This window comes from Pomacea canaliculata, linkage group LG7, assembly GCF_003073045.1.
Source record: "Pomacea canaliculata isolate SZHN2017 linkage group LG7, ASM307304v1, whole genome shotgun sequence".
In the NCBI taxonomy this organism is placed as follows: domain Eukaryota; kingdom Metazoa; phylum Mollusca; class Gastropoda; order Architaenioglossa; family Ampullariidae; genus Pomacea; species Pomacea canaliculata.
The window spans coordinates 25,104,939-25,131,642 of NC_037596.1; the positions used below are offsets into that span (position 1 = coordinate 25,104,939).

General features: G+C 42.5%; 1 protein-coding gene across 6 annotated transcripts; it reads left to right on the forward strand.

Moving 5' to 3' along the window:
• Window positions 1-1,243: 1,243 nt before the first annotated feature.
• Window positions 1,244-20,194, forward strand: LOC112568674 (ficolin-2-like). Of its 6 annotated transcripts, none has more exons than XM_025246081.1 (11): window positions 1,251-1,606; window positions 6,400-6,613; window positions 7,144-7,217; window positions 8,790-9,046; window positions 9,628-9,753; window positions 10,069-10,221; window positions 11,988-12,245; window positions 13,017-13,138; window positions 14,046-14,160; window positions 15,118-15,285; window positions 19,552-20,194. In XM_025246081.1, the coding sequence occupies exons 3-11, from the start codon at window positions 7,153-7,155 to the stop codon at window positions 19,761-19,763; spliced, it is 1,476 nt and encodes a 491-aa protein (XP_025101866.1). In that variant the 5' UTR covers window positions 1,251-1,606; window positions 6,400-6,613; window positions 7,144-7,152; the 3' UTR covers window positions 19,764-20,194. The 6 variants fall into 6 exon arrangements, with proteins under 6 accessions (XP_025101870.1, XP_025101868.1, XP_025101866.1 ...); XM_025246082.1 differs by having other exon boundaries at window positions 6,533-6,613; XM_025246085.1 differs by lacking the exons at window positions 8,790-9,046; window positions 9,628-9,753; window positions 10,069-10,221 and adding exons at window positions 7,582-7,733; window positions 8,050-8,202 and having other exon boundaries at window positions 1,244-1,606.
• The last annotated feature ends 6,510 nt before the right edge of the window (window positions 20,195-26,704 follow it).

Sequence of the window (26,704 nt, forward strand, 5' to 3'; positions counted from 1 at the left end):
GTGTTTGGATAATGTGTATGTAGTCGTGCCCGCGCGTGTGTGTGTGTTTAGTCATTCAGTGTCTATCATCACTCAGTGGTCTGGAGAAGACGATGCAATGCATACAGTATGTGAGTGAATTCTTGTCACGCTGCCCAGTGCCCTTTGACCTCACGTGGTGGTCTGATGTTGTCGGTGCTGTTGTCTGTTGACACCTGGCTAGCTGCCTGACCTCAAAGACTTGTTGACACCGACAAGTCATGCATCTGTGTGGTATGTGAGTGAATTCTTGTCTCGCTGCCAATGCACTTTGACCTCACGTGGTGGTGGGATGTCGGTGCTGTTAACTTGTCTACTGACACCTGGCTGGCTGCCTGACCTCAAAGACTTGTTGACAGACAGGTCATGCATCTGTGTGGTATGTGAATGAATTCTTGTCACGCTGCCAATGCACGTGGTGGTGGGATGTCGGTCCTGTTGTCTGTTGACACCTTGCTCGCTGCCTGACCTCAAAGACTTGTTGACAGACAGTATGCACCTGTACATGTACCAGCAAGTTCATTTTAAAAATGACAAATGAAGTATTTATGTAAGGTTTGGTGTGAACGATCGAATGAATATTAATTTAACGTACATAACAAACTCGGTTGTCCTGCATGTTCATTATTTTAACATGGCTCCTACTGTGATAGCAATGTAAATATGAATAAAGAGAGTAAATAAGATGTGTACACAAACAATGTCTGTAAATGTCTAATAACTGTCATACTAAGCTGCCGTACAGTTTGTGTTTCACACCTGAGATACCTGGCTACACAACAACACCATAACCGTTGAGTAAACTACAGAAGTAAGGATGAGTTTCATGAGATGTTCTCTGTCCTCACCCACAGCTTGGCTGCCAGAGCTCTGTGTCTCAGACACCTGGACACCATTGTCATATCCTGACTGTATCCTGTCTTTGTGTGTTTGTGTGTGTGAGAGAGAGAGAGTAACTGAGGGAAGAAATGTGTTTTTATACATTTGTGTGCGTGCTTCTCTATATATGTGTGTCTGTGTGTCTGTGTGTCCGTACGTTGCGTGTTGCTGGGATGTAAGACGTGTATTCAAGCTCATGTTTGTGTGTCTGTGTCAAGGCTTCGTGATGTGTGTGTTTGTGTGTTTGCGTGTTTCTTTGTGTGATTTAGTCGTCAGTACGTGGAGAATGGAATTCACTCCGGTATTTTCTGATGGTAGGTTGCCAATTCCCTTGCGTTCTCCGGTGATGAGGTTTTCACTGTCGTCCACGTCTGTTGACACCTGACCTGCTCCCTGACCTCACTGACCTGTAGACACGTGAGCTTCATGCATTGGAGCCTCCTGTACTTCATGTATGTGTGTGGGGAGGGGCTTGCATCCTCATGTGAGCATCGCTGCTGTCGTTCCTGTACTTGATGTATGTATGGAGGAGGAGCTTGCATGCTCATGTGAGCATCGCTGCTGTCGTTGGTTCTTCACTCTCTCCTGCTATATATCTCCCTCTCCACACGTGCAGACTACCAGCAGTTGTCAACCTCTCCTCGTCGCAGACGATGCTTTCCTCGGGATATACTGCCACTAACAGCTTTCTCACAAAGACCATCTCCGGGTGAGTTACTTTAATCATGTTGTGTTTAATCTGCGGTTAATTATTGTACTCACATTGTTTTGATGTAAATGTCAGTTATTTTACTGTCTCTCGATCTCAAGGGGAATTTACTTAGTCCCCGGGTTTTATGTGAAGAGGATTTATTTTAGAGACTCTATCGTCGACCTGAAGACATTTTTGTCATTTGATGTTTGACCTATGGATGAGATATTTAACTCACTGTGTGTTTATAGTAAAGTAAGTTATTTCTGTCATTAAGCTTCTCCAATATTAAGTTCGGTTAGTACATGTACACGGCATATCCCCGTCAAAGGTCGTCTGTTACCTGAGCAAATGGAAATAGTTACAAGAGGTCGCCAGCAAGTCATCCACACCTGAAACCTCATGTAGACTGTCAGGTGTGGAGATGGCAACTGTTACTACTGTATTGGTGCAGTGGGAGATGCTCATCCTGCTGTAAAGACAAAAGTCGCAGCCACCCGGCCTTGTCAAGCACGCTGACATGGAGGTCTTTGTGCCTACTTGACTATTTATTAATTTACTGTTTTTGTCCAAACTTGCCTCTCTGTCCTCTCTGTACTTGACACGAGTGCCGTGGCCAGGTAGCACCAGTCACCAATACAGGGAGAAGCAGCTTTACTGGGTTCAGGTCTCGTCTCGGGGTCGCGGCTCTTTTTCTGCATGTGTCGTTAGTTTTGCCGCCACGTGGTCTTAGCTGCTGCCTCGGCGTAAACCGCTTTGCCCTCTCACACCTGACAACATCGATGACAGGTAGGAACTGTTGAGCGACGCTTGGTGAGATATCAAAACATTCCAGATCATCAAGAGTCACGTGATCTACATGCTCTGAATATTTTCCTCATTTTCATGCCGCAGTCAGCAGCGGTTGACAGGGGAGATAAGAGGGTTGTTAGTAGGACAATCAGCGTCACGTGACAAGAATCCTTTGTCCAACATCACCACTGTGCTATATTGTTTGTTGTGTTATACATTGGGCGTTTACTTGATGATCTGACCCCACCTGGCTGTAGGGGCATGGTCGTTTGAGATCTCTGCATCTGTGCATCAACCATAAGACAGTAAAGTGCTGTCCTCAATTCCTTTTATGCCTGCTTTGAGAAGTATGACTTCTCTCACATTGTTTCCACACTAAAATAGTCTCTTGTCTCTGAGCATGGGTTGGTGATTGCCCAGTCCTCTGTCACAGATCTGCTGAGGCATGTCAACATCAACAAGGCTCCCGGTCCAGATGGTATCTGCGGACGTACCCTCCGTTACTGTGCCGAACAGCTTAGTGGAGTTCTCCAACATCTATTCCAGCTCTCTGTGGACTCTGGTCGTATCCCCGATATTTGGAAACTTTCGTACATTGTGCCTGTCCCAAAAACCACTAGGCCCAGTCGACCCAAAGATTTCAGACCAGTTGCTCTTACGTCACTTATCATGAAAACGCTGGAAAAAATCGTCAGGAGTGAAGTTATGACTGCTGTTGATAAATGTCTTGACCCACTGCAGTTTGCCTATAGAGCTGGGAGAGGTGTAGATGATGCTAAGCTGTTCCTGCTGAATACTCTGTACAAACATCTGGAGACACCTAGAGCTCATGCCAGGCTTCTCTTTGCTGATTTCTCCTCTGCTTTTAACACGTGCAACCTCACTTATTAGCAGACAGCCTAGTCTCAGACTTCCATTTGTCCCATCAATTAACTCTGTGGATCCTGGACTTCTTAACCAACCGGCAGCAGAGAGTTTTTGTTAATGGTACTCTCTCCGACATTACTGTTACCTGTACAAGCTCCCCTCAAGGCAGCTGCTTGTCCCCACTATTGTTCATACTATATACTAATAGCTGTAGAACCACTGTTGATAGAAGCTTTCTTATAAAATTTGCTGATGACATTGCCTTGTTGTCTCTCTTGTATGAGCATGAACACGTTCACAGTGGCGCTCTTCCTGCTTTTGTACGCTGGTGTGATGAACATTTTCTTGACTTGAATGTCTCAAAGACAAAGGAAATGATCTTTGACTTTAGGCTGAACAGACCTGCTGTGGTTAATAGTACTATTGATGGTGATGCCATTGAGATAGGCAACACTTATAAATATTTAGGTACTATCTTTGATGATAAACTTAAATGGGATGTGAACACTGACATGATCCTCAGGCGGAGCCAGCAACGCTTATACCTGCTACGGAAGCTTCGGTCTTTCTCTGTCAGCCCAGTCATCTCACTCGGTTCTATCAGTCCTTCATTGAGAGTCTCATCACCTTTTCTTTCACTTCTTGGTTTCACAACCTCTCCGTAGTGAACAGGAACAGCCTTGTCTCCCTTGTTAAGATCTGTTCCAAAATCACCAGAACCAAGCAGAGGGATTTAGCCATCTTAAATAAGCAGCAAATCCTTAGGACGGCCTCTCGTATCCTAACTATTCCTTGTCATGTGTTGGCGAGTGAGTTCTCACTCCTGCGGTCTGGTCGTAGATACGCTGTACCTGTCTGTCGCACGAACCGTTACCGTAACTCGTTCATTCCGCGAGCCATCCACTTTTTAAATTCCACTAGCTGTGATGATGTGTCCGTCTGAGGTGACCTTGTGCGGGGTGCCCACTGAACCTCCTGTTGCTGTGTTACTATATGAGTGGGTGTGTGTGCACATGTGTGTGTGTATGTCGCCAGAATCTATTCCCTTTCATCTCTCACATAATTCTTCCCTCTAGTGTGCTGGCGTGTCATCATACCTCTAATTGCCCTTGTGGATGAATAAAGTTGTATTGTATTGAATTGAATTGAATTGAATTGAATTTAGTTTGTCATCGTCTATCTACACAAACAGCTCGGGTCAGTTCCAGGATAATCTGTAATAAATATTAATAAATACACTTGATTGAAGAGCTCTCTGCTCCTTTCTTGCTCGTGGGTGACGGGCTTTATGGACTCTACCTGATGGACTCAGCTGCAGAAAGATAAAATGTATTTCTTTTCTGTATTTGTTTTTATTCAACATTAGTATTGTTGTTAATTATTTACTAGTTTATACGTTATTCGTTTGCTTTCTTGTCCCTCGTATGCTGTCCATGTTTCCTTCTTGTTGTTAAGCACTGAGAGCATGCTCCTTATGAGTGTTCGAACTATTCATTGACTAGTTGTGATAATAGTTTGGGGTATTTTAGTTATTTCCACACCCACTGGAAGCTCGTCTGTGTTGAAAGAAGGAAGGCGACAGGTCGTTAGGGCGGTTGGTGAGGATGTAGGAATCCACCAGCAGCAGGAGGCAGCAGCAGTCTTCTCGTTGTTGCTGGGATACAGTGTAATCTTAGATTGCAAAGAAACAAAACCAATAGAGATGGAGAGAAAATATAAGAGAATATACAAAATCAAAGAGGCACAAGAAGGCATCTTCCTCTCTTTATTATTCTTCACAAGATGATCTCCCCTCTAGTGGTTACAACGGTGACGAGCAGACAGTGCGTTGTCTGACGTGCACACGCACGGCATCACGGGAAGATGACAGCAGCGAGCTGACGTCTGATGAAATCATCGGTTATGTCAGACGCCATCTTAGCTCTCTCCTGATAGCCTTATAGCTATGTCTTGATATCTTTGTGATTTTCTTCTCAGCATCTGCTTGTCATTAAAAAAAAATACCTGACACCATTTTTTCCCAATAATATTAATTATAGTTTGTCAACACCTAGTCTAATAACAAATTGTCAGTGTACTGATTACAGGCTCCATTATTTTCTTGAATACTTTCTGTATAAGTTCATCATATACTTATCATTAATCTTATCCTTCCTTTTCTCTCTGTGGCGTGTCAGCCATGTTTCTGTTCATGGCCCCTCCCCACCCAGTCCGCAGTTTGGGCGAAAAGCCTTCAGGCGCTGTAGTCACGTGGGTGTTGTTGGCGCTGGCCATTGGTTCCCGCCCCTGGGAGAAATATGTGTGAAAATATGATAAACCGACACAAACCTGCTTGTGTTTCATTGTTCCTGTCAAGGCGTCCTTCCTCTCAGAAACAAACTTAAACTTAACAAATGCAGTTTCATGTACAAAATACTGACGGGTAAACAGTATCATACACTCTCTTTACTATTTTCCTCCAAGAACACTACAACTTCTCCAAAACTTACTCTTTCAATTTGTAGACTCTAGACATTTTTAAATAAAGTTTGAAATACTCTGGAACAGCCTCCCTCTCCATCTTAGGCAATTGAACTTTATGAACTCCTACCTCACATTCAAGAAAATTAGATGAGGCCTCTAGAGACACCTCCTAACTCTAAGAAATCTTGTAAATATATGTTTTTTTCTTAACCACCACTTTTGTACATATTCAGCTTCCACTTACCTTACCTTAATCTCATAATACTTATAATTATTTCAGTTAGTTAGTGCTTTCCCTGTAAAGTGTGGGGGCTAAATGGAAAATGCGTTTTCTTACTTATTTTACCTCTGATTAATAAGGAATTACCATTGTCATTGTCATTGAATTGGCTGCTTTCTGCCCACTGGGTTAATATTTTATTTAGAGAGCATGTGAAGGCTTTTCCTAAATGTATTAGTAAGAGAGATACCTCGGTAGTTACCTGACTGGTTGTTGTCACCTTTGTTGTATAGTGGGATAGTAATAGATTGAGTTCATTCCTTGGGTCACAGCATTTGAACAGTTTAGCAAGGGAGTAATAACCGGGGATGCAGCGTCTAATGTATTATTGACAATACCATCTGGGCCTGCTGATTAACATTTTTAACTAATTGTCTCTTTGACCTTTCTGTGATCTGATTGTCCACAGGTTGGACATACAGGTGCATTGGACTACTGGTACTTCACAACGGTTATCTTGACCATCCACATCCATCATCCCTTTATTTAATATTGTTAAGAAGTGCTTTACCCACCCTCTTCACTGATTTGGTCCACTACAGGCTGTCTTCTGTTTCTCCTCATCACCTCCCAGAACTCCTTTGGTTTGTTGACTGCATTTTCTAGAGACTTGATTTTTAAAGGTTTGTAGTTTTGTTTCTTTACTGTTAGCAGAGTTCTATCAGCTTTCCTTTCTCTGCTATAAGCTGTTCTGTCGTCCTTTATTTTCTTCTTTCTACACTTTCTTAGACACTGCTAGTCACTTTTTGTCTGTACACTCTTTATGAAATAATGTATCAAAGGGAGAAGCATACCTACTGTGTTGTAACAAGTTACATTACTGACCTTTTCTCTTATTTAATACTTCCTATCTCTTGAGTAGGCTGTCTTTCCTATAAACCTTTGTTGATTGCTATTTGTTGTCACCTTTGACACTGTGTCTAATGTCCTTCATGTCTTCATGCATGCCAGACACACTAACCTAGTTTTAGTCTTAAGCTTTGAGGGATCGCTCCTTTTGTATATGTTTCTACGAGTGATAATTGAAAATTATTTTATTATGAATTGTTTATATTCTAAGTCGTAAATATTTTTCTGATTTAAATTAATATAATAAAGAAATATTTGACGAGAAAGACTCACGAAACTTTTCGTTGTTGCATGTGCTTAACAGGTGGATACAATGCTGCGATTCTTTATATTTCTACTCTCACTCTCTCCTTTTGTGTCGATGGAGGGGACAGAAAGGTAAAACGTGCTGACTCTTCTTGGCTTTTGCCTTACAATACATGCCAAAGGTTTAACAATCAGCTTTTTATGTAGTCAATAACAAACTGAAACACTGATCGTTTGTTAATGGTCTAAATGATATGTAAATAATGACAAACATTTAAATAAGAATTGTTGTTTTAGTGACATGTTTCACCATAGTCTATTGTCTCACACTGCTGGCTTCACTTCCCGGAGCTCCCTGTCTCTCTGTTTGTTTATTTTTATGTATGTAAACATTTAATGTCTTACTTGTGATGTCTGGGGTGCTATAAATAATATATATAAAATAATTAATTAATAACATTGATTTATTAAGAATTATCAAAAGTACAAATTCTAGTTGCAAAGGCGTTGAGTGTCAGGCAAAGACTTGGCACAATGTAGGATGCTCGACTGACGACGACTGCGATCAGCCCTACACCACGTGCTACAAACGTGTGTGTAGGTGTCACCCCGGGTACTTCTATACCACAGAGGACACGTGTACTGACAGTGAGTAGACAATGGTTTTGTGGTGTGATTGACAGCAACAAACTCCACTTTGTTGTCGGCTTGTTACAGTCAGGGACGGAAGAGCTTTTATAAGATTTTCGCATTCTTAAAGCAATAAAATTTAAAAAAAATATAGCCGCATTTAGATAGACTGAACAAAAGGAATAAAGAATGAAAGAAAACACGTGGGCCGAAAACAAATTAGAAATGTATTCTCTTGATTATGGATGTTGTTCGAAATGCGTGTAGATGTAGAACAATTAACTTCAACTTAATCAGTCTGTAAATAGTTGCTGACCACAGTTGTTTACATTAGCTTGTAGCCCAGCCGACATGCAGGACAGCTTCACCGACTATCCTGACAGCGCTCTACGTGCAAACCTCATTGGTAGCCCGGATAGACTCACTGTGGAAGACTGCAAGGACAGGTGCCAGACAAACAAGCGTTGCCTCACCTTTGATTTCAAAGGTCTGTATGGGAAAAAGCTTGAAACATTGGTATACTAACATGATGTTAGAGATGGCAGGTGACTGTGCACTCTACAACTGCTAAAGTCTGCTTCACGTGTCCTGCGCTGTTCTATTAATAGCACGCTTTGTCAACAAAATCAACGGAAACCCGTAAACAATGGCAACACTGTTGAAATATGTTGTCTGTGTATATTTCTACCATCTGTAGTCGCCTACATAAAGACTACAAACACATTTTGACAGCAAACTTCACGCGCCATAATCTACAAACATGACATGACAACAAGACATCCAGGACTCTAGCATCAGGACCATGGACTGACAACACTGGGGGAGCACAGCAGAATTGGGGAAAACATTCCACTTTATAATTATTGTCAACTAGTGTGTGACAGGCATGCTGCTAGCAAGACAACAGTAAACAATAACAAATAAACAACTACGTACCGCGCCTTTTGCTGAAAACCTTTAAGTAACAGAATAACCTTTTGGGAAATGTTCACATAACTTTCTTTCACTCTTCTTTGTTCAAAATGTTTTGCATCATGTTCACTTATGTCTCTGTCTCTCTACCTCCCATGCCAGCCAGTGGAGGTCTGTGTCGGCTTCATGGTGTCACCTCTCGTCATTCCCCTCACAGTGGTCTCCTAAGACGAGCAAAGGCTGGACTCACTACCAGAGATCATGCAACTCCATTTTTGCCTCACACGATAACTGGTACAACTTATTGTGTAACAGCAAAATTGATTGTACTGACATAAACAGCGACTGTTTGTCAGGACGATGTCTATGTCGTCCAGGCTTCATGTTCAATCAAGCAAAGAAGGAGTGTGTTTTTGCAAGTAAGTGAGAAGCAGTAGAAGGATGAGTAGTACTCAGCTTGTCCCCACACGTTGTCTACCGTCAGTTTGTGTGTTTCTTACAGTAAAGATACTCTAGTAAGTTGTTTACAGTATTTATTTTCATCAAACAACTGTCATCAATGTTCACATAATATTTCGGATTTAAATAGTTGACCATTCAGTGTTTATTCATGTCCACGAGCTAACGGTTTTCTTCCTTTCTAATCATTGTAAGATGGCAATGAACCTCAGATACATTGGGTTAATCACTTTAAGGGTTAAAGCACTAGACCACCACAGAGGGGAATGTGTCGATGAAGAACATCACAGCTGCCACTACCTCATATCTTTGTTGTCTACTCTACGTGAAAGTCGTTACTAACTGTCACTTTATTACTTTATAATAAAAACTGATTGTAAAGGTTAGAGGAGGAAGTGGCTATGAAGATGATGAGGCAGAAGTGATATTAAAGTGGAGGAATAAAATATGTACACATGACAGTCAGATATTGGTAGACACAGAGCTACAATTATGGGATGGCTAGTGTTACCGGCGGTCAGCAAGTGTGACTGTCTTGTAGGCGACTGGCGCAATAAAAACTGCTCGACTGACGACCACTGCGATGTGCACCACGCCACGTGCTTCAAGCGCAAGTGTCGGTGTGAAGACGGCTACTTCTACACCACACACGACACGTGTACTAGCAGTGAGTAGACAATGGTTCTGTGGTGTGATTGACAGCAACAAACTCCACTTTGTTGTCGGCTTGTTACAGTCAGGGACGGAAGAGCTTTTATAAGATTTTCGCATTCTTAAAGCAATAACTTGTAAAACAACATAGCCGCATTTAGATAGACTGAATAAAAGGAATAAAGAATGAAAGACAACACGTGGGCCGAAAACAAATTAGAAATGTATTCACTTGATTATGAATGTTGTTGGAAATGCGTGTAAATGTAGAACAATTAACTTCAACTTAAACAGTCTGTAAATAGTTGCTTACCACAGTTGTTTACATTAGCTTGTAGCCCAGACGACTTGCAGGACAGCTTCACAGACTATCCTGACAGCGCTCTACGTGAAAACCTCATTGGTAGCGAGGATGGACTCACTGTGGAAGACTGCAAGGACAGGTGCCAGACAAACAAGCGTTGCCTTACCTTTGATTTCAAAGGTCTGTATGGGAAAAAGCTTGAAACATTAGTATACTAACATGATGGTAGAGATGGCAGGTGACTGTGCACTCTACAACTGCTAAAGTCTGCGTCACGTGTCCTGCGCTGTGTTCTATTAATAGCACGCTTTGTCAACAAAATCAACGGAAACCCGTAAACAATGGCAACACTGTTGAAATATGTTGTCTGTGTATATTTCTACCATCTGTAGTCGCCTACATAAAGACTACAAACACATTTTGACAGCAAACTTCACGCGCCATAATCTACAAACATTTTGAATACAAAAGGTGATTAATACATTTAGTTAGGATACAACAAAGTGAGTGAAATTACATGGATTATAAAATTGCTAATGTGCTAATTAATACTTGATAGTTGTTAGTTTCTGTAGGAAGAAAGTGTAAAGGTAGGATCACACTGAACCCACGACTATCTAGTTACTACTGCAGTGAGTGTCAGTGTACTACACCACATATACAGAGATAAACTCCTGTGTTTACTACACACTTCCACTTTTATTAGGACTGAGTACAAGTCACAAATGGAAGAATAGCTCAATCGTCCACCAATGAACTTGTTTTCTTTGGTGTACTGGCCTGAAATGAAACAGTTGCAGGTGAACTGGCATAAAGAAATAAATAACAAAAGTATGAACCGATGCTAATATCAATTGCTACCTGCACAGTCTGTGGTACTCAGCCCTCCACACAATGACTTACTTTGTCTTCTTCAGGTCCCGGAATGTTTACTTGTGTGCAGCTAAACAATACAACTCTTCTATTCTACCTCCGCACCTGTCCATCATGGAATCTGTTCACTTTGCACTGAAGACACACCTCACCTTGAGCAATACTGACACAGTCCACATCGTGCTTGTCCTTTGTCAAGCTTGCTTTTTTTCTCACTTATTCCGTCTTACTGACAGTAATGTATTTGCTTTTATAAGTCATGTTGTCCTGATCCTTTCTTCTGTCTGCGGTGGCGTAACCTGACCGTCGTAACCCGAGGACTACCTGTACAGTGAAGGCTGACTGCCCAGAGTTCATTTCTCGTCTCGGGCAAGCTGTTCTTTTTCTGTACGTGGCATCTGTTTACAGGGCTGGCTACCTTGCCGTGATATAGCCTTATTATTTATTGTTACTTAAGACACCTTGCAGATAACCTTTATCTATCTGGCACTTCTTGCATACACTTATTGTTGCATGAACATTGAATGACAAGTGGTTTAGCTAAACAACAAACAAGTATCGTGACTATTTTAAAGTCTTTAACTCAAATCCAACGATCTAGAAATATATAGAACTTGGATAGTGATTATCTTGTCACACTTATCTCACATTTATCAAGAGAATGCTATCTGGGAAACTACTCTGTCATCTGTGGGAAGATGTCTTGTCATCGCTAATGATAGATAAGTGCCAGACCTCCTCACCTCGCCCTGCAGCTCTGACACTGACAACAAGACATCCAGGACTCTAGCATCAGGACCATGGACTGACAACACTGGGGGAGCACAGCAGGAATGGAGAAAATATTCCACTTTATAATTATTGTCAAACTAGTGTGTGACAGGCATGATGCTAGCAAGACAACAGTAAACAATCACAAATAAACAACTACGTACCGCGCCTTTTGCTGAAAACCTTTCAGTAACAGAATAACCTTTAGTGAAATGTTCACATAACTTGCTTTCACTCTTCTGTGTTCAAAATGTTTTGCATCATGTTCAGTAATGTCTCTGTCTCTCTACCTTCTGTGCCAGCCAGTGGAGGTCAGTGTCGTCTCCATAATGTCACCGCTCATGAGCGTCCCTCCGACTGGTATCCTAAGACGAGCAAAGGCTGGACCCACTACCAGAAATCCTGCAACTCCACTTTTGCCTCAAACGATACCTGGTACAACTTACTGTGTAACAACAGGATTGATTGTCATCACCCACACAGCGATTGTTTGTCAGGACGATGTCTATGCCACTCAGGATTCCACTTTAATCAAGCACAGAAGGAGTGTGTTATTACAAGTAAGTGAGAATCAGTAGAAGGATGAGTAGTACTCAGCTTGTCCCCACACGTTGTCTACCGTCAGTTTGTGTGTTTCTTACAGTAAAGATACTCTAGTTAGTTGTTTACAGTATTTATTTTCATCAAACAACTGTCATCAATGTTTACATAATATTTCGGATTTAAATAGTTGACCATTCACTGTTTATTCATGTCCACGAGCTAACGGTTTTCTTCCTTACTAACAATTGTAAGATGGCAGTTAACCTCAGATACATGGGTTAAGGGTTAAAGCACTAGACCACCACAGAGGGGAATGTGTCGCTGAAGAACATCACAGCTGCCACTACCTCATATCTTTGTTGTCTACTCTACGTGCAAGTCGTTACTAACTGTCACTTTATTACTTTATAACAAAACTGATTGTAAAGGTTAGAGGAGGAAGTGGCTATGAAGATGAGGAGAGAGAAGTGACATTAAGGAGGAGGAATAAAATATGTACACATGACAGTCAGATACTGGTAGACAGAGAGCTAGAATTATGGGATGGCTAGTGTTACCGGCGGTCAGGACTGTCTTGTATCAGAGCAGTGTGAACTGTGTGCTGTAAGCACATATAAACTGTTTGCCCAGGGACTCAGTCTTTACCTTGACTGTTGTGTGATTAGCTATTGAAGTTGTCATGATTATTACAGTAATTATCCTTCATTGTTTCCGTCACTGTAGGAAGTTCTATTGCTTCCTTTATAACAATTCCTTACGAGTGGAATGATTTGTTTGTGTACAAATAGGGAAATGTGCACACTTGGTGGCAACAGGCGCCAAGAGTGGTGTGTACACCATTCAGCTACCATACAGCAACAGACCTGTGTCAGTGTGGTGTGATATGGACACTACGACCGGCGGCTGGACGGTACGTGTGGTCGTGTTTGTCAGTGTGTACGACTCAGGTAGCATCTCTCCTGCACACTGTACCCTGCTCGCAACAGTGCGACACCACTTATACCCAGGGTCACATACTTACTGCTCATAGTATCCACGAATAATTTGTCTTTGATATCTTTGGACATTTACAACACGAAGCAGGAGAGGATGCTTGTCCACCTTCTGTTTCCAACAGTTTGTCTATCTGGCTGGTAGACTCCATGAGTTGGGGGTGGTTGTAGACAGGCCTACATCTAGTGTGTTGGTGTGCGTGTGTCGGTTGTTTGTAGTCGCATCCTTTAACCCCTTGCATCCATTCCTGCTTCATGATCAGCGACTGTAGGTTTGATAAGGAGTTGAAAAATGCTTTTTGTAATCGCGACGTGTATCATACATTTGTTATGTTGATTATGTTGCCATAGAATTGATCACATCCACTTGATGTCACACATTTACAGCCAGGAAAGTGTACATTGTGTTCACATGACTGTCACTGTATACTATACTGTATACTACACTCTATATTACACTATATACTACACTGTATACTTCACTCTACACTATGTACTATACTATGTACTGCACTATATACTACACTGTATACTACACTATATACTACACTGTATACTTCACTCTACACTACACTATATACTACACTATATACTACACACTATACTACACTATTTACTATTACACCACGTTCACATAGTGTATCGTAACCGTGAAGTGTTGACATTATAATCATGATCACAGCTAATAAAGTCACAAGCTGTTATATTTTGTCAATTATGACTCATCCTTTGTTAACTCATTAAACTGTGATTAGTGCTGAATCCTGTCAACATGCTGCGCTTTGGTATCCATAGTAAGGACCTGTGAACTTGTGTCATGTGCAGGTCTTCCAGAGACGTCGCCTCACCGTATATAACCCAGATGAGTTTGCTGACTTCAACCGGAACTGGACAGAATATGTAAACGGGTTTGGTAACATCTCTGGAGAGTTCTGGCTGGGTAAGATGTTGACATATTTCTTTCATTCTCTGGCATTATCCCTCCTCCTGCATAACTGTAACCTCAACATTTGTTTTTACAGTCAAAGTCAGGCTGTAATCAGTATTGTTTTGTTGTGTTGTTTGTGTGATGTTTACTGGTTAATACACAGGTTGCTGTTTCTGTCGTTCTATTATACTTTTGTCCTACGATGCTTATTGCTCACTATTTTGTGTACTGTTTCCTTAGCATGCTTTGTTTGCTGTGATAATGATGATGCTAGTCATGGAATGAATGGATGGCTGATGATCCTGTAGTGTCTCAGTTGCCAAAGTCTCAAGTAGAAAGAAACACGAAGGTTGCGAGGAAATACATCCCTGCGGCATATCATGTGGCTTGTTTTTGTTTTGTTTTGTATTATTTTGTTTTGTTTTATATTTTTTTCTTTTGTTCTCTGTAGGATTATCTGATTGCATGGTGTGGATAGGTTCAGAACTTTGTGTATCGGAGTTTGCACGTCTGTGTGTGTCTGTGTATTGACACCTTACCACCTTAGTCTGTGTGTGTGTGTCTGTGTATTGACACATTACTACCTTACTTAATTCTTGTTCCAGTGCTGGTGTTATCTGTTGTACAGTTTATGTTCATCTATGCTTTCTGATGTTTATCCTAATGTTTCTGTATGGTTGACTGTCCATTTGTTATTGTTTGTATACAGCGCATTGACCTCGTACTTACATGGAGAATACACTTTATTATTGGTAGTAATAACAACAACGCTAAAACCTCAGTAAGTATGTGATTTACCTTTTTGTCATCTGAAGTCTAGCAATAATGTCAACATTTTTATAACATCATAGGACAGGTAATGACCAGCGACACTTCTGTGGTTCATGAGAACTCTTGAGCAAGATCAACACAAATATTTCACTGCTGGACTTGTCTGTTGACATGAGGTCTTGCCTTGTCTTGTCTCAGGCCTAGACGCGATTCGCGCCCTGTCATGGTATGGAGATAATACGATCTTGAGAGTGGACCTGGTGGATTGGATTGGGACACATCACTGGGCGGAATACTACTCTTTCTATTTGATGGGTCCTGACAAAGACTACAAACTTTACACGTGGTACTACTCGGGTACCGCAGGTACGTACGTCACCACTCAACAGTAAGAAAGAGTGAGACGCAGGTTAGCTGGCAGGCTGCCTGTCTGGCTGGTTAGGAAATAAGTGGATGACTACATTTGTGTGTTGCTTTGCATGTGTGCGAGGGTGACAGCGCCTCCTATCGCGTGCGTTTCCTTTGATGTAACTTGAAAATACAGGTGAGATGATCAGGGAAAAGAGATTTCTGTGGGTTTCTCTCTTGTCTGGGATTTGTTTGTGTGTGTGTTTGTGTGTGTGTGTGTGTGTGTGTGTGTGTGTGTGTGTGTGTGTGTGTGTGTGTGTGTGTGTGTGTGTGTGTGTGTGTGTGTGTGTGTGTGTGTTTGTGTGCGTGTATTCTTAGGAGCTTCTGACCGTTTTCTTCAGGGCTGTATTGTAAAGTCGTGACCAGACTTGTTTAAAGAGTAATTTCATTATGTACAATCGTGGTTAGTGAGCTGTAGTCATTGTGTTGTTTTTAATCTGTTTTGAGTCTGTCAGGCTCTCACTGAATGCAAATTATTAATAATTATTGTGAAATGTGATCCGGCACAACGAAATGAGTCGTCGGAAATTTGAGATTTTACAAATTGGATATTTTCTAAATGTACAGGGTTTAGCCTCTGTATTTGATACAAAGTTATTCTTCTAGTCTTAAACTTGAGGTATAAAGATTAGTTGACATGGCATGGTTGACATAGCGGAATACTAGGACAAGTGGCCAAACTTTCAAGAAGTCAGGCTGCACTCAGTTGACCGGAACCACCGTCCGGGGCCTGGAGTACCGACTGCTCTGTGCGACTTGAGACTCGTTTCGTCATGGCAGGTGGCGAATGTTTTATCACTACTGTGAACTTCATTTGTGTGGCTTTTACATTTTAGAAAACTTATTTTTGTGTCTGAAATTTGTTTTGAGCGACTACAGGACTGAGAATGGCGAGTGACATGCAGTAGTTGGGTAATGACAGCTACAACAATATCTTTATCACGAGGATGACCACGATGTATCTCTGTCTCTGGCATCCTCTCCACTGTAGCAGAGATTATGTCCCATGTCGTTTGTTGTCTCCCCAAGTCATGACCGTTGACCTGTGCCAGTCCCACAATGCCACACCAGTCCCGTTCTAACATATGGAAGGAATTTTCTCACACTTTGACCTACAGGGCAGTGTGACTTTTCGCCTTTGACTTGAGTGGCGGTGGAATTAGAAATTCTGATATCTGTCGCTCCATTCCTCACATTAGGTGACGGAGGGTTCGTGTTGTCACGTGATGTTACACGTCGGGTGTGGAAGCGACAACCTAAGACTCCCATGGCTTATCATGGCTTATCAGTGTGATTTAGAAATCTCCAACATGAAGATAACAACACAACACATACAAGTGCATCCAAGAAATGTTTGGCATGTTGTTACAAGTTGTTTACGCAATTAGCAACAAACAATAAACACATTATTTGTCTTAAGTATCACATCATTCAGCAAAGTCATGCTGCAGACAGCACGTGTCCTTATACGTGTATACACACATCTTCTGTGGTTCAACCTTTTAGACACAACACAGGTCACATCAACAACACCTTTGCTGTGTATGTCGCTCTCCTTTAGTATACACTGAGTAAGAGATTAGTGTGTGCACTCTATGTAGCTTACGCTAAGTAAGAGATTAGTGTGTGCACTCTATGTAGCTTACGCTAAGTAAGAGATTAGTGTGTCCACTCTATGTAGCTTACACTGAGTAAGAGATTAGTGTGCAGACTATACAGCATATTGTAAGTAGGAGATTAGTGTGTACCCTCTGGTTTGAAATCCATTATTTGGTTGATGTCTTTGTACATTTGTCACATGTGGCAATAACTATCAGGTCCAGAAATATGAGCAATTAAAATGAAACATGAAAAGAAACATAAGCACAAAATCTGAAGACAATCGTCAGGGCCCATGCCGAGCCTCACTCTATGGATCTTGTTGTCGGTAAATAGAACAGACACCAGACTTTGCTGTTCTCTTGCTGATTCCTACAGACTGCTGTTCACACTAAGACAAGCATTGGGAACTAGGAACAGGAAGGACGATGCTCGCAGTAGTCCACCCGAGGGTAATGCTGGGAAGGAAATGACCTTACTACATTCTCCGTGACCCTAAGATCAACATGTCTACTTCTATACTTTCCTCTCTATACTTTCTCTCTCGTTTACTTTCATTCTAAAGGTTAAGATGAGCTTTTTATATCCTATTGTAAACTTCACAGTCATTTTAGAGTTATTATCTATCTCTCTATTTATCTTCGTGCATCAGGTTGCACACAAGGCCTCAACCAGAGTCCGCCACCGATGTCGATCGGCTGAAACCCGCTCTAGGTGACCCCATGTCTCTAGGTGACCCCATGTATGCCCTTTCCCTTCATCTCCCTTTCCACTGTTCTTCTCCAAGTTTCCTTTGGGCGGCCTCGTTTTCTTCGGCCGTCTGGAGTCCATCGTAGGGCGACTGTGGAGAGGTCTGCTGTCTGCTGGCGGAGCACATGTCCAATCCATCGCCAACGCCTTCGTTGAACCTGTGTGGTGATGGACTCGGTTTCAGTTCTTCTGTGGAGTTCTTCGGTGGTGATAGTGTTTGGCCAAAAGATGTTAAGTATGCGCCTGAGGCATCTGTTTTGGAAGACTTCAAGCTTTTTACTGATGGTTTTGGTCATCTTCCAAGATTGTGATCCGTAAAGGCGGGTGCTGATCACAGTTGACTTGAAGATTCTCAGCTTGATCTTCTGGCTGATGTTTTTTGCCTTCCATGTGCTCCTGAGTGAGGCGAAGGCCTGGCTGGCTTTCGCCAGTCGGATTCGAATCTCCACCTCCACATCCCCGGTGTTTGACATTTTGGACCCAAGATATGTGAAACTGTCAACTTCCCCAATCTCTTCTCCATTTAGTTTGATGCTGTCTTGGACTCTGGCGTTCACTCTCATACTTTTCGTTTTCCTTGCACTGACCTTCAAGCCAAGGTTTCCAGCTGTTTCTGAGAAGGCATTTGTTTTTTCCTGTATGTCTTGGAGGCGATGCGACAATAGGTGATGTCCACGTTGCCTTGTGGATGTCTTTGTGTTGGAAGAATGTGCCTCCAATCAGTCGGTTGTATTGTTCACAAAAGTCTGCCAGTCTCTCTCCGTTGTCATTGATGGTTCCGATTCCATGTTTGCCCATGACATGCTCCCTGCAGGTGTTGTCACTTCCCACCTTGGCATTGAGATCGCCGACGATGAGCAACATGTCGTGGGCTGGAACGCTCTCTGAGGCTGCTTGGAGCTGATCGTAAAAAGCATCCTTGTCTTCTGCCTCGGAGTCATTTGTTGGTGCATAGCAAGCTAGCACTGTCAGCTTGGTGTACTTGGAATGGAATCTTGCTCTCAAAAGCCTAGGTCCATAAGGCTTCCATTCCAGCAGTGCCTTTTCAGTTTTCTTGTTGAGGAGTAGAGCTACTCCTTCAGAGTGCTGAGCGTCTGATCTTCCTGAGAACAAGATGGTATGTCCTGACGCTAGTCTCCTCTTTCCCGTGCCAGTCCATCTGACCTCACTGACTCCCAGGATGTCCAAGTTGTAGTTGTCAAACTCCTTGACTAATTGGAGCATCCTGCCAGTCTGGTACAAGGTCTGGACGTTCCAGCACCCCACCCTCAACTTTTGCCTCGGCTTCAGTAAATCCACTGTCGGGGCGCCAGCTCCCTTTCGGGTTTGGCTGTCGTCCGTCATTAGTCCAGTCTCCCAGTGTGCTTCATTACCTTCACCATCCGTGACGAATTCTCTGATTTTAGTTTCGGTAACATGCTTTTTTACATGGTGGTGTTGTTAGCCCTAACACAACCTACTGTACCTCTAGGTGAGGTGTCCACCTTAGTCGCCTCTTACGACATGCCTGGCTGGATGGCAGGGACCCTGTTCTTACAATGCTCGCTAGGCAAGCATACCCCGGGGTCCCACAGGGTAGACTTAATTATACTCATTCATTTTTACATATTTTAGCTGAGGCATTCTTCTGTTTAAAAAATGTTCTCTTCACTCTTATGTTGTTGATGATATGCTGGGTGAAGCATCATTAGAAATTTAAAAAAAAGATTTTTTGTATTTGTGTTGCGTGGTGTTTGGCTTTGTTATGATGAACAACACAGAAATAACACATTTAATAACAAAAGTTTGTATAGATGTTTTGTAGTGATGATATATTTGTGCTTAGCACTTTGTGTGTCTACTAGTATACAATTTTGTGTGTTTGTGTGTTTACAGGAGATGCGTTGAAAGTTAATTCCGGAAATCCGTTTCGAACCTCTGACCACAACCAGTACCATTGTGGCTTAACTATTGACGACGGCTGGTGGTACCCGAGTGCCTGTGATGACAGCTTTAATGACCTCAACAGCTTTTACAAAGAAGGAATGACCTGGGCTGACATCAGCCGCCTGCAGTTCTCGGAGATGAAGATAAAGCCATGGAACTAATAACACCACCTTGTCTCCTGTACTCACTGTTTACACCGCTAGTCGACTGTTCACTGTTCACTACAGGTTCCACTGATGATGTGAGCTCAGTGTACATTAATCTTTCTCAATAGTCTAGCATCTGACCCTAGTGCAGACTACTTACTGTACTTTAATTGTTTACTTTGAGTATATTGCCTGGTGATTCTATTATACACGTGTTGTATTATTTCTTTAAGATTTGTATGTACTTGGATAAGCTAACATGTTTACAAACATAAGGTCTAAGTTTAATTAATTAATTTTGCATTAATTGTGCCTGGGTTGTAGTAAACGTGTCATGAACTGTAGCTATACACCTGATAGTTTGTAGACAACGTGTCATGAACTATATATTAGCTATACACCTGATAGTTTATAGTAAAGGTATCATGAACTATATATTAGCTATACACCTGATAGTTTGTAGTCAACGTGTCATGAACTATATATTAGCTATACACCTGATAGTTTGTAGTCAACGTGTCATGAACTATATATTAGCTATACACCTGATAGTTTGTAGTCAACGTGTCATGAACTATATATTAGCTATACACCTGATAGTTTATAGTAAACGTGTCATGAACTATATATTACCGTATCCTTGACTTTGCTTTATTCAAACAAAAACTGACATTTTCACAAACCTATGAGCGAAGCTTACTTTTCGTACAAACAAATAAAACTACTGCGAAGAATGAACAAATATTTTCATAAAAGCAAACTTAAAATTATAAGTAGTATTGTTGGTATTGACCGCTTTGACTAAATGTAAAAACATCACTATGTACTCAACATTACTTCCCCTTTAAACTAATGATAAGGGTGGTTGATACATCACATCTCTTACTTAATTGTACGAAATAAACCATTATAATATTTGTTCTACACTGAAGAGCTCTAACAGCAAGGCCTGTGTATTCTCTGTGTACAACTTCCATTTACGTTGTATTCTAAAATGTCACGTGACGCTTTGCTTAATAAGTATTTGTCCTAACCTGAAGCCATCTCCTGTTGTTTATTTGAAAGAGTGCGCATGTCTGCGGGAAGTTCGTAACACTGTCTGTCTGTCTGTCTGTCTGTCTGTCTGTCTCACTTTTTCCATCTTTCGATTCCTTTATATCTTTTTCTTCGCTCGTCACACACACTTTAATCTTAATAAACAGTTTTCAAGGAAAGAATATTTCTACAACCAAGCCCGTCCTTTGCTGAAGTTTAACGAGGTGTGCAGTTGTTGTACTGGTCTTTATGTTTATCTGACTTCTACTTGCTTCCTCTACAAACACGTGACTTTGATACACGGGAAGAAAGAAACTCAGAGGTTCGTTAGTCGGTTCTTCCTCTGGCCACCGGGATGCCTGCCACCCTCCAAGGTGCCTGGAGGGACAGTCTTCGACAGGGTGTCGTGCCGTGTACACACGCTTCCCTGACACACTGATCACAGCTCATTAAACATGTTTGTAAACATTCACTGAGATTATAGGGGAGTTCAATAAACACATCTGTCATCATTTAGCAACATCACTGTGGATTTCTAGGGCACAAGAACATTCTCTAATATTCTAAAGCAGGGAGGACTAGTGTTTAGTTGAAGAAAAGTATTTCAAACATCAGTGAAGTTGTCCAGAGTGCACTCCATGTTCCAGCTGGGTATAGCGCCTTCGGTTATCGTTCGCAGTTTGGAAATGTGGCCCTCACAGATAACCTTTGACCTGGTTGATAATATGCACTGTGTGTCGTCTTACTGCCAATCGCAAGAGGGAAGAGGCCTGGCATGTTACACAGAATATAATTGTGCTACCATAGCAACGCAGATGGTGAAGAGACACGAGCTGAAGTTTCTAGAGCTCGTCAAGTGGCCGGAACACAATGCTTCAAAGATTTCTACCCCGGGTGGCAAAGACCATCAAGAGCTCGCTCGGCGTACGACACACCTAACCAATAGAAATCACTAATGTGTCCTAATGCAAAATTCACAACAAGGTAAAATAATAAAGTTCTTAACATGAAACAAGCTAACCTAATGTATGCACACACACACACACACACACAAAAACACCGGTAACATAATAATAATTGTGTACACACCAAGACAAACAAATGAACAAATGTAACATAAACTGCAGACTATTTTGTAAATATCAAGAGAGAGCGAGAAACACTTTTCTCTTGCTGATCAAACAAATAATCATAACTACTCCATCTTAGTAGGCCGTCTTTAAATTTCTTCAGTTTACAAAAGAAACTTAAAAGTAGGAAACGATTGCAGACAATGCTAATTATCTTTCAAATTTTATGGACAGGGGCGTTCTTTCTTAAGAGAAAATTGAAAGTGTTTACTAAAGAATGCACAACCAAAACAAACAGAAATTCCTTGACATATCTGCCTTAGGAATTTTTTTAAATGTAAGAATTTCTTGTTATAATAAGGCAGCGTATAATGATTAAAAAGCGAGTACCGTGCACTATTATGGGATATGTTCAAGTAGGAACATGTGGATGGTTAAACACTGCAGCTTGGGAGAGACTGAAAGTAATGAGCGTGAAGGGTTTGCAGTCCTTGTTGTCCCTGCTTCTGTCAAAGGGACAACAACCCTACAGACATTGTTCACAAGTGTCGCTGATCAGAATGGCAACATGTTACTTAACAACAACAAATACAATAACCAACCACGAAACATACTCTTGACCAAATAAATCTTACCTGAATGCATGCATTTCACACTTTACAAAGTCAATTTCTACAAATTAAGAGGCAAAACCTCTTCAACTGTCCTTTGCTTTCAAATAAAATGAACTGCTTTAGTTATCTTGAACACCAAACGAGCCAGGAGACAGGAAAGACAATTTCTTCTCCATTTTCGGGAAACTGCAATAACTGAGATCGTCCTATTTGTAGCCTATATGTGTAGATAAATGACAAATCTTTATTGATGAGGGCAACAGAAAAAGCAAGAGTTGTGTTGTTTGACATCGAGCTCTGGGACTACGTAGCAGAAATTTAAAAGATACATAAATTCAAAACAAAGAGATAAAAGGCAGACAGAGAAATTATAATATGTACAAACATGGCGATTGATATGTGAACTGCCAGGTGTGTTTAATTGGCTATATGACTGGCTACATTTGCTACATGTTTGCTCTGTCGGTTGGAGTAGTAAAAGGAAGTCTACAACTGGTGCAACTTACCTTGTAGTGGTGTGGTGACTTTTGTGCCTCGTCGACCCACAGAGCTATGTCGGCGGGAGCCTTGTGCTCCTGGCAGGTCCAACCAAGCCGAACAGGTCTGTCAGGGTAGAGGCCAGACTAAAATGTTGCACCCTGGTCCTCCAGGTTGGGGGTTTTGCTATGGGTTAACAACCCATTCAAGTAAAACATAAACTGTTACAGAAACTGCAACAATATCGCAACAGGGGCCTGGTCGGGAAGATTCCTCTCCAGAAGAGCTTGTGACGCAGGCTGGTGAAAGCCCTAGGGAAGCCAGCATGCCGACTCATCTTCTGACGACCAAGGCAAGAACCAGGATAGGGACCTGGAATATCAGAACCCTCTATGAAAGTGGCAAATCAGCTCAAGTGGCGAGAGAAAATGAGAAGATACAATATCACGGTCCTCGGGTTATGTGAAACCAGATGGAATGGAAGTGGCCAGACCAGACTAACATCAGGGGAAACCATCATTTTCTCTGGCCACAAAGACCTGGACCACGACCATACCCAGGGAGTAGCACTGCTGATGTCAACAGAGGCAACAAAGTCGCTGATGGCCTGGGAGCCAGTTTCACCACGGCTCATGTCTGCAAGATTCAATGCTAAAGGAAGGAAGACTACCATCATCCAATGCTATGCACCAACAAATGCCGCAGATGAAGAGGAAAAAGAAGAATTCTATAACTCCCTGCAGTCTCTTCTTGACCGCACACCAAGAAGAGATCTGAAGATCATTATGGGAGACCTAAATGCCAAAGTGGGAGATGACAACACCAACAGGGAGCTCATCATGGGAAGACATGGCCTCGGCACCTGCAATGAAAACGGGGAGCTCTTCATAGACTTCTGCGCTTTCAACGACCATGTCATTGGTGGCACTGTATTTCCACACAAGAATATACACAAAACAACGTGGACTTCCCCGGATGGCCAAACGGAAAACCAGATCGACCATATAACAGTTGGTCGAAGGTGGAGAAGGAGTCTCCAAGATGTCAGAGTGAGAGGAGGAGCAGATGCTGCTTCAGACCACCAGCTTCTAATAGCAGTCTTCAAGATCAAGCTGAAGTCCTTCATTGATACAGCAGGCAGACCACATCACAAGTTCAATACCCAGTACTTCAAGAACAAGGAGACACGGGAAATTTATAACTGTGAAATTAAGAATAAGTATGAGGCCCTTTCAGGATTGGCGGAAGAATCTGTGGAAGAACACTGGTCAACACTCAAAAGAATTTGGAAGTCAACCTGTACAGATGTTCTAGGAAAGAGGGAAAGAAAACATAAGGAATGGATGACCCAAGAGACCTGGGCAAAGATTGAATCAAGAAAGGGACTGAAACAGAAGCTCAACCAGTGCCAAGACCAGCAAGAGAAACAAGGTCTCAGAGCGAAATACTGGGAAGCCAACCGCCAAGTGAAGAGGTCGGCAAGGGAGGACAAGAGACGCTTCACCCATGAACTAACAGAGGAAGCAAAGACAGCAGCCACACAGGGAAACATGAAGAGATTATATGAAATAACACGAACTCTGTCAGGCAAGAGCGTAAACTCAAACAAGCCAGTGAAAGACAAAAACGGCAAGACCATAACAAATGATGCAGAGCAAAGAGACCGCCGGATGGAGTACTTCGAAGAGATGCTGAATAGACCTCATCCACCATCCTTACCTGACATACCACCAGCAACTGCACAACTTCACGTCAACACCAGCCCTCCCACTAAGACAGAAATCATCAAAGCTATCAAAAGCATGAAAAATGGCAAAGCAGCAGGCCCGGATGGCATACCTCCAGAAGCATTAAAGGCAGACCCAGAAACAAAAGCAACAATTTTACAGCCCCTCCTACACAAGATCTGGGAACAAGAGCTAATCCCAGCAGACTGGAAATTAGGCCACCTGGTCAAACTTCCAAAGAAAGGAGACCTGTCCCAGTGCAACAACTGGCGGTGAATCATGCTGCTGTCCATCCCCAGCAAAGTCCTGACAAGGATAATACTAGAGAGACTGAAGAAGGCACTAGACATGAGAATGAGACCAGAACAAGCAGGGTTTCGCCAAGACAAATCATGCACTGACCATATTGCAACCCTTGTATCATCATAGAACAGTCCATCGAATGGCAATCCTCCCTTTATATAACCTTTGTGGACTTTGAGAAGGCCTTCGACAGTGTAGACAGGGACGTCATCTGGAGACTGATGAACCACTATGGTATTCCGCCTAAATTCATAAACATCGTCCAGGGATTGTATGAAGACTCATCCTGCCAAGTTATCCATAATGGCAAACTCACTAAACCTTTTGTAATGAAGACTGGTGTAAGACAGGGTTGCATATTATCACCGACAATCTTCCTGATGGTCATAGACTGGGTTATGCGTAAGACGACCCAAGACAACAACACCGGTATCCAGTGGACCTTCACTAAACAGCTAGAAGACCTGGACTTTGCAGATGACATCAGTCTCCTATCTCATCGGCAGCAGCGTGCACAAACCAAACTGAGCAAGCTAGCAGAGGAAGCAGAAAAGACCGGCTTCAAGATCAACAAAAAGAAGACCGAAGTGATGAAATTCAACAACAAGCAGGAACTTCCAATTCAACTTCAAGGAGAGAACATCCTAGAAACAGACCGCTTCACATATCTGGGGAGCATCGTCAGCAAGGATGGTGGAGCGGACGAAGACATCAGAAGCCGCATAAACAAGGCCAGGCATGCTTTCAAAAGTCCGCGCCCCATCTGGAACTCCCGAGCATTATCCCTTCGCAGCAAGACCCGCATATTTAACACCAATGTGAAGGCAGTCCTACTGTATGGCTCTGAAACTTTGAGAGTGACAAACAACAAGCTCCAGACCTTCACCAACCGATGCCTTCGCCATATTTTGAGAATAAGATGGCCTGAGAGGATCTCCAACAGCAGCCTGTGGGAAAGAACTAACCAGAATGCCACTAGTCAAGACATCAAAAAGCGCAAGTGGGGCTGGATAGGACACACCCTGCGCAAACCGGCTGACACCATTGCCAGGCAGGCACTTGACTGGAACCCGCAGGGGAAGAGAAAAGTTGGGAGGCCAAAACAGACTTGGAGAAGATCAGTAGAGAGTGAGGCAAAGGCTGCCGGAACCACATGGGCCCAACTGAGGGGGGCTGCCCAAAACCGGGTTCGCTGGCGAGGTGTTGTTGCGGCCCTATGCTCCTTGAGGAGTAACAAGGAATGATGATGATGATGATGCTGACTATGCTGCCAAGGTAGGTGAAACGGTCAGACTCTGTAATACATTCTCCATGTAGTTGGAGCAGGGCTTCTCGCTTGTTGACCCGCATTACCTCCGTCTTTTTTGATGTTCATGGTTTGTGCATGATTTTCCCTGCCAAAAGCCTGCCTGTTCTTGCCTCAGTCTCTTGTCTAGGACATTCTTCAGTCGCTCCAGGATGATTCTGGTCAGCACCTTGCTAGGAATGGACAACAGCGTAATCCCTCGCCAATTACTGCACTGTGTCAGGTCACCTTTTTGGGTAACTTTACTAGGTAGCCAAGCTTCCACTCTGCTGGAACTTCTCCTGTTCCCTAATTTTCTGCAGCAGGGATGTAGCATCTCCGCTGCGGCTGTTGGGTCTGCCTTGGTGCCACTGCAGGAATGCCATCTGGGCCTGCCGCCTTACCAGAATTCAAGGACTTGATGGCTTTGATGATTTCTGCCTTG

Excerpts from the sequence above, each read along its gene's own strand:
- LOC112568674 (XM_025246081.1), top strand. The coding sequence starts at position 7,153 with ATGCTGCGATTCTTTATATTTCTACTCTCACTCTCTCCTTTTGTGTCG. Across the intron at positions 12,246-13,016 it reads GAAGGAGTGTGTTATTACAA|GGAAATGTGCACACTTGGTG; the intron begins GTAAGTGAGAAT and ends GTGTACAAATAG. Across the intron at positions 15,286-19,551 it reads GTACTACTCGGGTACCGCAG|GAGATGCGTTGAAAGTTAAT; the intron begins GTACGTACGTCA and ends GTGTGTTTACAG.